The sequence below is a fragment of the Lampetra fluviatilis genome, chromosome 61 (genome assembly GCF_964198595.1).
Source record: "Lampetra fluviatilis chromosome 61, kcLamFluv1.1, whole genome shotgun sequence".
NCBI classification, from domain to species: Eukaryota; Metazoa; Chordata; class Hyperoartia; order Petromyzontiformes; family Petromyzontidae; genus Lampetra; species Lampetra fluviatilis.
Genome location: NC_136335.1, coordinates 6,162,452 through 6,178,838, shown reverse-complemented (window position 1 = coordinate 6,178,838; position 16,387 = coordinate 6,162,452). Strand labels below are relative to the sequence as shown.

General features: G+C 53.9%; 1 protein-coding gene across 1 annotated transcript in view; it reads left to right on the top strand.

Annotated features, from left to right (window-relative positions):
- LOC144951292 (uncharacterized) overlaps positions 1-16,387 on the top strand; it is a 273,910-nt gene that overhangs the window by 199,272 nt on the left and 58,251 nt on the right. Inside the window, 9 exon segments of the mRNA XM_078881487.1 lie at positions 656-763; positions 2,091-2,198; positions 2,770-2,823; positions 3,818-3,871; positions 5,098-5,124; positions 5,126-5,206; positions 8,382-8,435; positions 9,906-9,959; positions 15,088-15,141. Coding sequence (XP_078737613.1) covers positions 656-763; positions 2,091-2,198; positions 2,770-2,823; positions 3,818-3,871; positions 5,098-5,124; positions 5,126-5,206; positions 8,382-8,435; positions 9,906-9,959; positions 15,088-15,141 — 594 coding nt within the window.

Below are 16,387 nucleotides of genomic sequence, written 5' to 3'. Positions count from 1 at the left end.
AGAAAACCCATAGACTCACATAGAGACCCATATACTCATATGGAGGCCCATAGACTCATAGAGAGACCGATAGACTCACAGGGAAACCCATAGACTCACTGAGACTTTCATAGACTCACATAGAGACCGAGTTGTGATGTAACCGGGTTGTAAAGTGTAGCGCTGAGCAAGACATGTCAGAGGGCTTCGCGTTGACGTGATCCGCCAACCCATCCTGCCCCGAGATGTCCCCGTCCTGTTTTATTTTTTAAGTCGCAATCTCCAACCCCCCTCCCCTTCACCCCCCCTCCCCTTCCTTCTCTCCTTCCCTTCCTCTCCCCTTCCCCCCTCTCCCTCCCCTTCCTCCCCCCTCCCCTTCCTCCCCCCCTTCCTCCCCCTCCCCTTCATCCCCCGCCCCATAACCTTCTTCCGCCTCCCCTTCCTCCCCTTCCCGCCCCCCTTCCTCCCCCCATCCCCCCTCCCCTTCCTCCCCCGCCCCCTCCCATTCCTCCCCCCCCTCCCCCCCCATCCCCCCCTCCCCTCCCCTTCCTCTCCTTCCTCCCCTTCCTCCCCCGCCCCCTCCCCCCCCTCCCCCCCTCCCCTCACCTTCCTCCCTCTTCCTCCCCCATCCCCCCCGCTCCGCCCCCCCCACCCCTCCGCCCACCAACTCCCGCAGGGCTCCCTGGGAGACCGTGGCCCCGCGGGGACTGCAGGGCCCATCGGCCTTCCCGGCCGCCCCGGGCCACCAGGGCCTCTGGGAGCCGCCGGCGAGAAGGGCCACGCGGTGAGTGGCGTCGTCCGTCCGTAGCGGGGGAGGAGGGGGGGGGGTGTCATAGTGCTCGTGAAGACCATCCGATGCGGATGGACATGTGGTGTAGGGTTGAGTTTGCTGGTAGGGGCTCAGCCTAGGGGCTACCGGGACCCATCGATCAACGGCGGGTTCCGTGTGGTTGCTCCTACTGTGTGTCCATCTCTCGGTATGTTCATCTGTCCATCTGTCCAATTGGATGGAACCAGGATGGATCCCATACAGGACAGCTGATTGAATGTTGTTCAGAATTAGAATGTTTTATTATACTGGAGGAATCCGATGAGCACGAGGTCATAACGTCACAACAACAAACACAGTACAAAACACGATAGTGCGCAAAGCACAATAAAAGTAAACAAATGAAACTAAACCATTGAGGTGTTCACTTTTCAGAAGCGGCCCGGCCACCACCACCAATGACAACTCAACAAAAGTGTCCCCATCATTTGGACATTCATAGCAGCAGCAAAATCATCTCAGTAATCTAAATGCAAGTCAAAAAACGATGCCGTTATTCCTTCAGCCTGACGGTGGTGGTAGCTACCCTGCTGCTGCTGCACGTAGCTGTGGCCTGTAGTGATCCAGCGCCGTGTGTGTGGAGGCAGCAGCAAAGGGTTGGGGGATCACCGCAAGCGCAGATGTTGTGTGACAACCTCCCTCCCTTCCCATGGGCGTCGCGGAGGAGCCGACCCCCCCCCCCCCCCCCCCCGGATCAGCCAGGAGAAGGTGGCATGGCGACGTGCAGGCTCCACCTGCTCTGCCGGTGTGGGATCAAGTGTTTCCCCCTCGCATGCGCGGGTTTTCTCCGGCTGCTCCGATTTTCTGTTTGAAATCTTGTAAATCTGCGTCATCTGTGTGTGTTTGTCTCTGTGTGTTGACTGTGCGTTTGTGCATGCGTGCGTATTTGTTGTAGGGTAGAGGTGAGCACAGATGATGGGGATGATGATGATGTTGATGATGGTGATGATGGTGACGACGACAATGATGGTGACGACGATGATGGTGATGATGATGTTGATGATGACCATTATGATGACGATGATGATGATGATGATGACGATGATGCCGATGATGACGGCGATGATGACGATGACGCTGATGATGATGGCAATGATGGTGATGATGATAGCAACGATGATGATACTGATGATGACAATGATGATGATGATGACGGCGATGATGATGACGGCGATGATGATGCCAATGATGATGGCGATGATGACGACGACGATGATGATGATGATGGCAACGATGATGATGGCAACGATGATGATGCTGATGATGATGATGTCGACCGCAGGGTGAGAAGGGGCAGCTGGGCCCTGTGGGACGCGACGGCACTCAGGGGATCATCGGACTGCCAGGCCCCGCAGGCCCTGTCGGGGCCCAGGGGGAGGATGGGGACAAGGTGAGATGAACACTCATTCACTCACTCATTCACTCACTCATTCACTCACTAATTCACTCACTCATTCACTCACCCATTCACTCACCCATTCACTCACCAATCCACTCATTCGTTCACTCATCCATTCATTAATGCACTCATTCAATTACTCATTGATACTCTCACCCATCCGATAAAGCATATACTCATTAATGCATTTATACATTTGCTCATTCAGTCGCTCGTCCATTCACTCATTCGGTCAGTCATTCATTCACTCATCCATTCACTGATTCGGTCACTCGTACATTCACCCATCCATTCACTCATTCAGTCGCTCATTCAGTCACTCATGCATTCAATCATTCAGCTGCTCATTCATTCAATTATTAATTCATGCTCTCACCCGTTCAATCAATAATTTGCTCATTAACGCATTCATCCATTCACTCATTCAGTCGCTCCTCCATACACACATCCCACCACTCACGCATTCACTCGCCCATTCAATCACCTGCTCGTCCACACGTTGGCCCGTCTGCTCGCTCGCCCGCTCACTCGACAGTGACGTTGTGTGCCACCCCCCCCCCAGGGCGAGATCGGTGAGCACGGGCAGAAGGGGAGCAAGGGAGACAAGGGCGAGTCGGTGAGTCGTCCGCACCGCGACGCGTCGTCCCGTGATGATGCGTGTGTCTCCCCCACCCGTCGCTCGCTCGTACGCACGGACAAAGATCCCCACCGCGTGCAGTCGTAATGGGCTGTCGGGGCCAAGCGCTGTTAGCGAGCAGCAGCAGCAGCACCTACGGAGGCTGGCAGAGAACGCGAGGGGGCGGGCGGGCGGGCGGCCAGCGCCACGCACGCTCGTCCTTGTCCCTCGCCGGTGCCGATGATTTAGAGAGCGCAAGTCAGGCTCGCTCCGAACCATCAGTGGAATGGAATTGCCGTACGGGCGCGTCGGTGGGGCAGCCTCGCTCCGTCGGTGGGGCAGCCTCGCTCTGCTCCGCATGCGTTCGGTGCGCCGCCGCGAGCGGCCTCCGTCAGCCGTGTCGGATCCGTTGGCCCGCACGGCTCCCGCCCGCGAGCGCGCTGAGCTGAAGACGGCGCGTGCATGGAGTGACCGCGGCCCACCCGGACCGGGCGGCGGAGCCACCGTCTGGCGAGCGACGGCGCCCACTGCGGCCGCTGTCGCCCTCCAGCGGACTGAGCGGTGGGAAGTCGCGGATACTCCCGGAGCTGCCGCGTGGCGCACAGGATTACAACTTGGACGTATGATTAGCGCACATGCTGGCCATATGCTAGAAGAAGAGGCAGACGAAGAAGAAGCGGAAGATCACGAGGATGATGACGAAGATGTAGACTCCACAACCGGACTGATGAAGAATGATGATGATGATGATGTTGTTGTTCATTATTGTAATGATGATGATGATTGTGACATTGACTTTGACGATGATGATGATCATCATCGATTTTCTACAATTACTGCATGTGACAGGGAGATGTACAGTGACAGTGCCACAAACGACGACGATTATAATGACGATGACAATGACGACGACAATGACGACGACAATGACACTTGACGATAAACATTCAACGCGGTGTTTGTTGTTGTTTTTCTCGATGTTGCTGCGCCCCAGGGACCTGTTGGACCGCCTGGGATTCAAGGCCAGATAGGACAGCCAGGGCCCCTTGTGAGTCACACGCACACACTCACCACTTGTGCCAGTCTAGGTGCACATTAAACCCACCTCCCCCCCCCCACCTCGTGGTCAGATCATCAGGCCTCCTCCCAGCCATCGATTGGGGAATCGCGCTGCATTGTTCATCCTGTTCATGGGTAAACATCAACGGATGTGCCGCAGTCACAACAATCGTAATAGCGGTGTCGACTCGCAATGTCCGCCCAACGCACGGCGTTCGCTCGCGCTCGTAGGGACAAGGTGGAAACCCACATGTGTGAGACACAGAGAGAGAGGGGGCAACGCTCGATCCCCCCCTCCGGCCATAGAGTCGGGGAATGTTATGACAGCCGAATGGGAGAGAGAGCGGCGAGTCAGAGAGGACGGAGACCGCCGAGGCGATGGAACGCATTTGGGGAATTCACGTCATCGTTATTTTTATACACACACACATACACACGGACACACACAACAACAACAACAACAACAACCGCCATTCACCACTAAGTGGCGGTGACGTCGCCGTGGCGCTTGTGCCAGGCTATGTGCACGTTAAGGGCACGTGAAGTGTCGAACACCCGCCAGCAGGAGGTCGTGGGGCAGACCCAGCAGGTGCCACGGGTCAACTGACTCGGGTGACTGGTCGATGCACCGCCCGTGCCCCCTACTGTACTAACTCGTTTTACACACATGCACACGCGTACACACCAAGCACTTGGTGGGCTTGGGCAGGATACCTCGTGACCCAACGGGGGAGGAGAACGACCGGCGGTCGGTCGAGAATAACAGCGGAGTTGAGCGGCAGCCAAGGGCCGAGTGTGGCACGTGCCGTGGGGAGGGGGGAGCGGAGCGATGCGATCGGCTCGTTCTACGGGCGCCCGGCGGTTTGGTCACGTCGCCTGGGAGAGGCGGCGGTAAGCGGCCAGAGAGAAGGGGGGTGGGGTCACCTTCGGTGGTGGATCGGCCCCTGGCCGACGGCAACACCGGAACGCTTTGGAGGAGGCCTCGATCTACTTGGCTGGTGGTGATGGTAGAGGCGTCGGGGGGAGGGTGCGGGTGGGAGGGTGGGGGGGGGGTGGAGACTTCCATCCAGCAGTGGATCGACCTTGGCTCGTGGTCATGTTGGAACCTTGGGGTGAGGTTGGGGGTACCTCCATCCATGCCGTGAGATAGAACCAATGGCGGCATTGCCCCCTGTGGTTTCGTTCACCGTTTCTTCTTCTGCTTCCTCTACGCAGGGTCCCGACGGGGAGCCCGGTTTGCGGGGGGCCCCAGGGCCCCTTTGGCCAGAAAGGGGATGAGGGGCCCAGGGGATACACAGGCCCACCGGGCCCTGCTGGCCTTCAGGTGAGGGGCCTGCATCACACTCACGCGTGTGGTACGTGTGTGTGTATGCATGTGTGCGTGTGTGTGTGCGTATACGTGCGTGTCTGTGTGTGTGTGGGGAGCGGTGGTGTAGCGGTTAGCGCTACGCTGTGCTACGAACCCGGTGACCCGAGTGCGATTCTCGCTCACGGCCAACACCGGTGACGATTATCTGAAGCATTTCTGTGATCTTCTTGGTTCTTTCGGTAAAGTCACGTAGAAGGGAAGTAATAAAATAATAAAAGCTAATTCAAAACGCTCATCTTTGCTGATGTTGCTAGCTGGCATCTTAGCGTTTTTGAGGGTTACAGAGATTTCAGATCTTGCTACGTCTGCAGCGATGTGACTCAAGCCCTTGAGAGCTACATCTACTCGAGCAATTATATCATTAACTGGTATGTGTCTAGGTGTGACTGCAAAGTTTAGTCCTTTAGCTAAAACGGATTTCAAACCTTCAGAAATAGGACTGTTACTGCGATTAATTACGACTTTGTTAACATCTAGCTTTTCAATGTGTGGGTCCGGTTTCTTGTTTGAGAGGCGGTTGAATTTGGAAATCAAGTTGTCCTTACATTTAGTCGACATAGCGGCAGCTGAAGAGGCAGTCATTTTTTCCACGTGTTCCCAATCCGATGTGGACATTGTTGCACTCAAAGATAAGTGTGATTTGTAGAGTGTCTTGTCTAACTGATCTAGTTCGGTGCGCGTAAGTCTGATTTTCTCTGAGATAAGAGCTAAGCTAGTTCTAGACAGCTAGTTCTAGACAGAATTCGTTTCGCATTAGAAGAAGTTACAGCAGCAGATGTTAGTGTAAATGCGTTTGGTATTACCTTCGAGTCTCTCACCTTTCTGAAGAGATGCCGCGACTCTAAGGTAATACCAAACGCATTTACACTAACATCTGCTGCTGTAACTTCTTCTAATGCGAAACGAATTCTGTCTAGAACTAGCTTAGCTCTTATCTCAGAGAAAATCAGACTTACGCGCACCGAACTAGATCAGTTAGACAAGACACTCTACAAATCACACTTATCTTTGAGTGCAACAATGTCCACATCGGATTGGGAACACGTGGAAAAAATGACTGCCTCTTCAGCTGCCGCTATGTCGACTAAATGTAAGGACAACTTGATTTCCAAATTCAACCGCCTCTCAAACAAGAAATCGGACCCACACATTGAAAAGCTAGATGTTAACAAAGTCGTAATTAATCGCAGTAACAGTCCTATTTCTGAAGGTTTGAAATCCGTTTTAGCTAAAGGACTAAACTTTGCAGTCACACCTAGACACATACCAGTTAATGATATAATTGCTCGAGTAGATGTAGCTCTCAAGGGCTTGAGTCACATCGCTGCAGACGTAGCAAGATCTGAAATCTCTGTAACCCTCAAAAACGCTAAGATGCCAGCTAGCAACATCAGCAAAGATGAGCGTTTTGAATTAGCTTTTATTATTTTATTACTTCCCTTCTACGTGACTTTACCGAAAGAACCAAGAAGATGAATCCCTGCAGTCACGAAAGCTTTAAATCGAAACATTTCTGTGATTCCCATATGTCGACTCAGCCTCAAATGAGTACCTGGTGTGGTGTGGAAACATCGCGACTGGGGAGACAAAGGCGGCCGGGTGTGGTGCTGGCCACCAGTCCCGTCGCACTCACAGCTGACTCCCCTGTCATTACCTCCCGTGACCACCAGTCCCTTCACACTCACAACTGACTCCCCTGTAATTACCTCCCGTGGCAACCAGTCCCTTCACACTCACAGCTGACTCCCCTGTCATTACCTCCCGTATCCACCCGTCCCTTCGCACTCACAGCCGACTCCCCTGTCATTACCTCCCGTGGCTACCAGTCCCTTCACACTCACAGCTGACTCCGCTGTCATTACCTCCCGTATCCACCAGTCCCTTCGCACTCACAGCCGACTCCCATGTCATTACCTCCCGTGGCCACTAGTCCCTTCACACTCACAGCTGACTCCCCTGTCATTACCTCCCGTATCCACCAGTCCCTTCGCACTCACAGCCGACTCCCCTGTCATTACCTCCCGTGGCCACCAGTCCCTTCGCACTCGCAGCCGACTCCCCTGTCATTACCTCCCGTGGCCACCAGTCCCTTCGCACTCACAGCCGACTCCCCTGTCATTACCTCCCGTGGCCACCAGTCCCTTCGCACTCACAGCCGACTCCCCTGTCATTACCTCCCGTGGCCACCAGTCCCTTCGCACTCACAGCCGACTCCCCTGTCATTACCTCCCGTGGCCACCAGTCCCTTCGCACTCACAGCCGACTCCCCTGTCATTACCTCCCGTGGCCACCAGTCCCTTCGCACTCACAGCCGACTCCCCCGTCATCACCTCCCGTGGCCACCAGTCCCTTCGCACTCACAGCCGACTCCCCTGTCATTACCTCCCGTGGCCACCAGTCCCTTCGCACTCACAGCCGACTCCCCCGTCATCACCTCCCGTGGCCACCAGTCCCTTCGCACTCACAGCCGACTCCCCTGTCATTACCTCCCGTGGCCACCAGTCCCTTCGCACTCGCAGCCGACTCCCCTGTCATTACCTCCCGTGGCCACCAGTCCCTTCGCACTCACAGCCGACTCCCCTGTCATTACCTCCCGTGGCCACCAGTCCCTTCGCACTCACAGCCGACTCCCCCGTCATCACCTCCCGTGGCCACCAGTCCCTTCGCACTCACAGCCGACTCCCCTGTCATTACCTCCCGTGGCCACCAGTCCCTTCGCACTCGCAGCCGACTCCCCTGTCATTACCTCCCGTGGCCACCAGTCCCTTCGCACTCGCAGCCGACTCCCCTGTCATTACCTCCCGTGGCCACCAGTCCCTTCGCACTCACAGCCGACTCCCCTGTCATTACCTCCCGTGGCCACCAGTCCCTTTGCACTCACAGCTGACTCCCCTGTCATTACCTCCCGTTGGTGACGTCACCGCCGCCACGGTGGGCGAACGACGGCGGTTCTTGTCGTCATTGTCGTTGTTGTTATCGTTGTTGTTGTTGTTGTGTCTATATGCCCCGACAGCCTGCGCTGCGTGGGCTAAACCGGCGGGGGGTTGGTTGCGAATTTTCGCCTCGGTTTGTAAATGACGCATCTCTGCCGGTCACCCCCCCCCCCCCCCCCCCGTGTTTGTCTCATCAGGGGTTGCCGGGAACACCGGGCGACAAGGGCGACAACGGCGACGTGGGGTCCCTGGTGAGACGTCGTGAAAGACACCGAGCCCCTCGCGGCAGAGCGAGAGACAGAGCGAGCGAGAGACAGAGAGAGGGACAGAGTGAGAGACAGAGTGAGCGAGAGACAGAGCGAGAGACAGAGTGAGAGACAGAGTGAGAGAGAGGCAGAGCCATAGAGACAGAGACAAAGTGAGAGACAGAGAAAGAGTGAGAGACAGAGACAGTGAGAGACAGAGACAGAAAGAGAGACAGCGAGGGACAGCAAGAGACAGAGACAGAGCGAGAGAGACAGAGCGAGCGACAGAGAGTGGAGAGGGATGTAGATTGATGCTCTCTGCCTACGGGAAAGTTTTTGTAACCTCCAATTCCACACCCTGCAGGCCCCCTCCCTGCTCCTCACAGCTCGGCGAGGATGTGAGCCATTATCGAAGCCGATGTTCCCACAGCGATGTCTTGGTTAAACTCAACTATTCTTTGCTTTATTATACCAGGTATGGCCCACTTGAGCTCTGTAGCTCGGTTTTCGGAAACCACCTGCCCACAAATTATAGCTCACCGAAGTTGCTCATCATCATCGTCGTGTGGAAATTTAGAGAAGCAGCCAAAAATACTGAATGCGTGATTTTGATTCTAAATGTTGATGGAATATCCACCAACCACGGGGAGAGACACGCAAACTCCAAATATACATCAGGCGTCAGGGTCGGGATCGAACCCACGACATCCTGTACACCAGGCGAGGTAGTTAACATCTTGCCTTCGTTCGCGGTGCCAGGCTTGCGACCCAGAGGTTGCCGGTTCGGTTTCAACTCCTGGCGTGGAAGTTTACCCACATGGGTGTGTGAGTTTCCTAAATTCCCCCCGTCTCCCTCACTCACCCCCATCCGCATCACCCCGGGCCTGTATCCACCCAGCGATGTAAATGGGTTCAAGCGCCGTCAGCTGGTGGTAAAAAGTTGCGTGCTGTGCGGTGAAGTGTGGTTTGCTCCCACGCCCTCCAAGATGTATGGCCAGCATGGAAGAGAAGGCCAAAGTGTACCCCCTTCTGGATGGGGCTCTCGCGAGCTCCCTCTCCAGTAGAGGCGCCAACCGCCAGCAGCTGGAGCCGATGATGATTACGAGTGATGGTGATGGTTTGATGATGATGGTGATGATGATATTAGCCTTTGGAGATCATCAGGATGACATTGATGCTGATGGTGATGTCTTACCTCGCCAACCGTGCTAATCGGAGGTGCTCATGACGGATAATCTGCATCCATTGTGACTGCTGATGAGTGTGCTTCTGGTGATGAATTTGCTGTGCTGACGATGACGACGATGGCAAATTGACGTTGCTGATGATGATGGTGATAACGATGCTGCTGCTGATGATGACGATAACTATGTTGACACCGCTGATTACGATGATGACGATGATGATGATGACGACCGTAGCGATGATGATGATGATGGCGATGATGATGGCTGTGACTCGCATCTCATTTGACAGGGTCCACCCGGCCCCCCGGGAAACCGAGGCCCCCCAGGATCGCAAGGTGCCGACGTAAGAGAACCCCCCCCCCCCGAAACGTCGTTCACACTCGCTCGCCCGCCCTCCTCGGCCGCGGTTCCACCTCCCGCAGCCTCTCTCTTCGGAGGCCTTCATCCAGCAGTGGATCGACCACGGCTGGATGACGATGAAAGTGCTCGACAGGCGCTCGGCGTTGCATTCCGTGCGAGGCTTTGCTGGGGGTGTGGGGGCCATAATGAAGTCTAACAAGTAGCAGTAGTAGTCCTAGTAGAAGTAGTCGTAGTGGTAGTAGTGGTAGTAGTAGGAGAGGCTTTCACGACCAATATCCATAACAGAGGGTTCCGTCGGTTCGATCGTGTCAATATGAATGTTGTGTCGTTAAACCCGCCACCACCCGAAATCTGCCTGTCGCCTGATGATGCCGGCGGTTGAGATTACCGGCGAAACGTCACCGGCTACTCGAATTGTGAAACGTTGTAGCGGGTTCACTCTCCAACACACAAGTGGTGTAGCGCTGTACTACTAACAAATTTGCCATGTGTTGTTTACGTGTTTACGCGATACAAACCACTACTAATTGGCTGCGTGTCGGGCGGTGGCGCGGTTTAATGAGGCATTTATATTTCACGCGATGCCACCGCCCCCCCCAAAAAAACCCCTCTGTTATGGGCATCATGAACATTTATTTAATTCCTTCAAACATTTGCCGAAAATTTTCAAGGTCTTATCTTCGAAAGGTGTTGGGGGGGGGGGTGCGGAATTTATATATTTTTTCGGGCTGCCCTAGATTAGGTTTCTAGCTCATGCGTGAACAATTTTGGTAATGAACCAAGTAAGAATTATCGCGATATGAATGATAATAATAATGGAAAGCCCGCTGCAGAACGGCAGAATATGTCGGTTTTTTACGTTTAAATTGTGTTGAGTGCCGCCGCATGTCACGTGGTGTGATGTAGTCACGTGGTGCGATGTGATCACGTGGTGCGATGTGATCACGTGGTGTGATGTGATCACGTGGTGTGATGTAGTCACGTGGTGCGATGTGATCACGTGGTGTGATGTGGTCACGTGGTGCGATGAAGTCAGGTGGTGCGATGTGGTCACGTGGTGTGATGTAGTCACGTGGTGCGATGTGATCACGTGGTGTGATGTGGTCACGTGGTGCGATGATGTCAGGTGGTGCGATGTGATCACGTGGTGTGATCACGTGGTGTGATGTAGTCATGTTACCACTTCAAGTGCGCGTGGTCACGCACCGTCACACTTTTGCCCGGTGCCCGGTAGTGTAGCGGTTAACGCGCTGCGCTACAAACCTGGCGACCCGCGTTCGATTCCCGCTCACGGCCAACACCGGTGGCGATTATCTGAACCGGTCCTGGGCCTCCCCTAGGTTGACTCAGCCTCAAAATGAGCACCCGGTGCGGTGTGTAAACATCGTCACTGGGGAGACAAAGGCGGCCGGGCGTGGTGCTGGCCACCCACTCCCTCGTGTGCGCCGTGCCGGGCTTTGTTGGCAGCGGCCGGGACGATGATGACCGTGAATCCCTCTCGCAGAGCGACTTTCTATAAAGTTGCTTTGGTGATTTCTCGTCCTTAAGGTTAAATACCGAATGCATGAAGGTCTCAGAGTACTCGGCAGGGGGTCAAGGTCCGTGTGCCCCCCACCGTGCGCGGGGTTTGCGGATATTGTCGTGTAGATACTCTTTGTATATCTACACCACTACTATATACACTACTATATTACTATATACACTACTATATACACTACAATATACACTACTATATACACTACTATCTACACTACTATATACACTACCATATACACTACCATATACACTACTATATTATTATATATGTAACGTAGTAACTCGGCGGGAGACGACTTCACGGGTAACACACTCTTTATTTTATCAAACTTGGTTACAGGTGACTAACACCTACTTTATATCTCGGGTGACAAACACCCACTTAGCTGCTTGGCGACTAACGCCCACTGAGCTACTCGGATGACCAACATCCACTTAGTACTCGGGTGACAAACACCCACTTAGCTACTTGGCGACTAACGCCCACTGAGCTACTCGGATGACCAACATCCACTTAGCTACTCGGCGACTAACGCCACTGGGCTACTCGGATGACCAACATCCACTTAGTACTCGGGTGACAACCACCCACTTAGCTACTTGGCGACTAACGCCCACTGAGCTACTCGGATGACCAACATCCACTTAGCTACTCGGCGACTAACGCCACTGAGCTACTCGGATGACCAACATCCACTTAGCTACTCGGCGACTAACGCCACTGAGCTACTCGGATGACCAACATCCACTTAGCTACTCGGCGACTAACGCCACTGAGCTACTCGGATGACCAACATCCACTTAGCTACTCGGCGACTAAGTCTTCAGCTCCGTCTTCGGGTCTTCAACTGGGTAACTCTCCCCGAGTGCTCTCGCGCGTCCCCCTTTATACCCCACCTGCGGACGTCGCTGCGAGCACCCACTTATTCGACCAATCGCCGGGCGCTGGCTACGATCCTCTTTTCCCACATCTCATCGTGCCTCACCACTCACTCCGCGCCGCCTCGTCATCTGTCACTCCCGGCGCGCGCGTCCACGCCACGCCCACAACGCGTGCCCAACCCCGCACCCCGCGCCGCCCCGTGATCCATCACTGTCACAGTCGGCGCACGTCAATACCACCACTACATATACACTACCATATACACTGCTATATTACTATATACACTACCATATACACTACTATATTACTATACACACTACTATATACACTACTATATTACTATATACACTACTATATACACTACCATATACACTGATTTATTACTATATACACTACTATATACACTACTATATTACTATATACACTACCATATACAGTAGAACCTCTGGTCACGACCATAATTCGTTCCATAACTTTGGTCGCAACCCGATTTGTTTGTGACTCGAACCTAATTTCCCCATTGGATTGTATGTAAATACGATTAATCCGTTCCAGACTCCTACGAACTGTATATAAATATTGTTTTTTAAAGATTTTTAAGCACAAAAATAGTAAATTATGCCACATAATTCAGTGTAATAGTAAACTAAATGTAAAAACATTGCATAACACTGAGAAAACCTTGAACAACAGAGAAAACTAACATTGCCACATGAAGGTTTAGAATCCTTCAACAAGATGATTGTTTCATCTGCTTCATCAGTCGGTCGATTCTGAAAGAGAGAGAATATTCGCATGATCAATTCATATTTCTATTGAAAGTAAGTTAACAGTAATATTTGGGTACAGTATTGTTTTTGGAAGCATTCACCGTAATATCGTATGAACGTTTACTTCACCGCATCATCGTATGAATGATGCGAGAAGAGATTAATGGGCAGAGGTCGCAAACGGGTTTTGATTCCTTACCCGTACCCGTACCCGGCCGCACCAGGGTCGCAATCGGGTACCCGATACCGGTACCCTACCCGATACCCGGCTACTCGTACCCAGCCGGGTATCGTGTAGGGTACGGGTACCCGATTGCGACCTCTGGGATGAAGCCATGTTGCAGGCGCGGGTGGGTTCATTCTAGGATCTTGAATTGTGAGAAGAGACAAGACGTTGGGAAATAAGTGACAAACGGTTACTCACCAGTGACTCACGGCCTACCCGTACCCGGCCGCACCAGGGTCGCAAAACGGGTAACCCGTACCCGTACCCGGCTGGGTACGGGTAGCCGGGTATCGGGTAGGGTACGGGTATCGAGTACCCGATTGCGACCTCTGTTAACGGGTTCTTATGTTAGCGATTTACGTACTCGGCTCTTTCGCTCTCTAAATTATGGCTTAAATGATGGGGGGGGGGGTATGACTACACTCACAAAATTAATATCTTACTAGGAATTTTATATAACAAAAGTTATATACATAACTGGTACGCTTTGTGTAATTCAACAACAACAAAAATTTCACGGAAGGGGATTCTGGCTTAGCAATCAATGGAAGGATTTGATAAACCATTTCGGGTCTTAATTGATTGTGTTCACACGGTGACTTTCAGACCGCTCCCCCCTCCTCTTTTCCGAACATAAATGGAATCGTCCATCTGACCAACTGCCAAATCGCTGTCCGTGGTGCTGACGTCAGGAAAAACCGCCACTTTTTTCAAATGTTGTTGCTGTGGATTTCACACCTGATGATGATTGCTTGTGTTGCAGCCGAAACGTCGTGATAATTTTTATTGTTTTATGTTTTTATTTGTATTTTATTTCATTATTTACCTTCTACGTGACTTTACCGAAAGAACCAAGAATATACTATATTACTATATACACTACTATAAACACTACTATATACAATACTATATTACTATATACACTACTATATACAAAACTATGTTACTCTTTACACTATATTACAATAAACTATTCTTACTATACACTACAATTTTACTATCCACTGTTATACACGACTATATATTACTACACAAGTGCATATCTATAAAATGCAAGAGTGAATATAAAATTTGTATAAATGCGCATAAATGTTTAATGGGGGGACAGCACCGCACGGCAACTGATTCACTAATCATCCCGACGTGATGAATACGAAACGCGCGAGCCGGGCGAACTCATCCCCCCTTGCGCGGGCGATAGTCACGCGCCGTCAAATCCATCCCGCTCCGCGTGATGGCAGCGACCGTGGTCGACTTGACCCTTCGCTTTCCGTTCCGTGCGCGCGCGGAGCGGAAATCGCGCAAAGGTTTAAGTAACGAGTCGTGGGGTGGCGGGAGACCGCTCGCGAAGGAGCGGGCCCCCCTCCCGTACTCTCCCGACACCACGTCGCGTGAAGCTTTTTATTCACAGATGTTCCAGTAACGGGGGGGGGGGGCCGGGGGGGGCCCACCCCCCCACCCCCACCTCCCCCACGGGGGGTCAGAAGGTCACGGCGACAAGCGGTTTCAAAAACGCGACGGCCGCGTTGACCGCGGCCACGCGGTCACTCTAGCGGAGCGGAACGATGCGGGGGGGGGGGGGGGCGGTGTCCGTGCGCCGGCAATGTCCACGGCGCTCGTGGTTTTCTGATTTTCTTTCCTCCCTGACCCCCCCACCCCCCCCCCGCTGTGCCTCTCCTCCCTTCTCTCATCGCAGGGCCCGCAAGGACCGCTGGGAGCCATCGGAAACCCTGGCGCGTCCGGAGAAAAGGTGAGGTTAGGTTTTATTTTGTCTCTCCTCCTCTTCCCGACGCGACCGTCAGAGTTTCCCTCGGGGGTGGGGTGGGGGGGGTATTTTGAACAATTCCTGTCGCCGTTATCGCGGTCTCACCACTTGCGTGCCGTAGAGGTCGTGGGGTGTATGTCCCTCGGGGACTGCTCCTCCGCCCCCCCCAGCCCCCCCCCCCCCCCACCACAGAATCGGCAATCCGACGGAAGCGGATCTCAAGCCTCTGTGGGACTGCACCGGCGTTGTCCGCTTGTGGCTCGGCAAGCGTCTGTTGATCCTGACAAAGCCCTCGCCCCCCCCAGTCACAACAAGCCCTGAGCACTCCACTCCCACACCTCCACCCACACCTCCCCCCACACCTCCACCCACACCTCCACCCACACCTCCACTCCCACACCTCCACCCACACCTCCACCCACACCTCCACTCCCACACCTCCCCCCACACCTCCACCCACACCTCCACCCACGCCTCCACCCACACCTCCACCCACACCTCCACTCTCACACCTCCAACCACACCTCCACCCACACCTCCACTCCCACACCTCCCCCCACACCTCCACCCACACCTCCACCCACGCCTCCACCCACACCTCCACCCACACCTCCACCCCCACATCTCCACCCCCACACCTCCCCCCACACCTCCACCCACACCTTCACTCCCACACCTCCCCCCAAACCTCCACCCACACACCTACACCTCCACTCCCACACCTCCACCCCCACACCTCCACCCAGACCTCCACCCACACCTCCACCCACACCTCCACCCACACCTCCAACCGAGCCACCACCCCCCCCACGCCCGCTTCCCCCCCACCCCGCACCGCCAGCCGCCCCCACCTCATTCACACCGTAAATAAATAAGCGCATCGCCACTCTAGATTTGAAGCTTTTGTGACTGGTTATTTCGGTAAAGTCACCTGGGTATAAAATATAATTAATTTTATACCTACGTGACTTTACCGAAAGAACCACAGAGTTTCGCCACTCTGTATGCTGGGGGCGGGTGTGTGTTTGCTTTGTCGTGCGTGTGTGTGCGAGTGTGCGTGTGTGTGTGTGCGAGTGTGTGTGTGCGTGCGTGTGTGCGTGCGTGTGTGTGCGTGCGTGTGTGTGTGTGTGTGCGTGTGTGTATGCGTGTGTGTATGCGTGCGTGTGCGTGTGTGTGTGTGTGTGTGCGTGCGTGCGTGTGTGTGTGTGTGTGCGTGCGTGTGCGTGCGTGT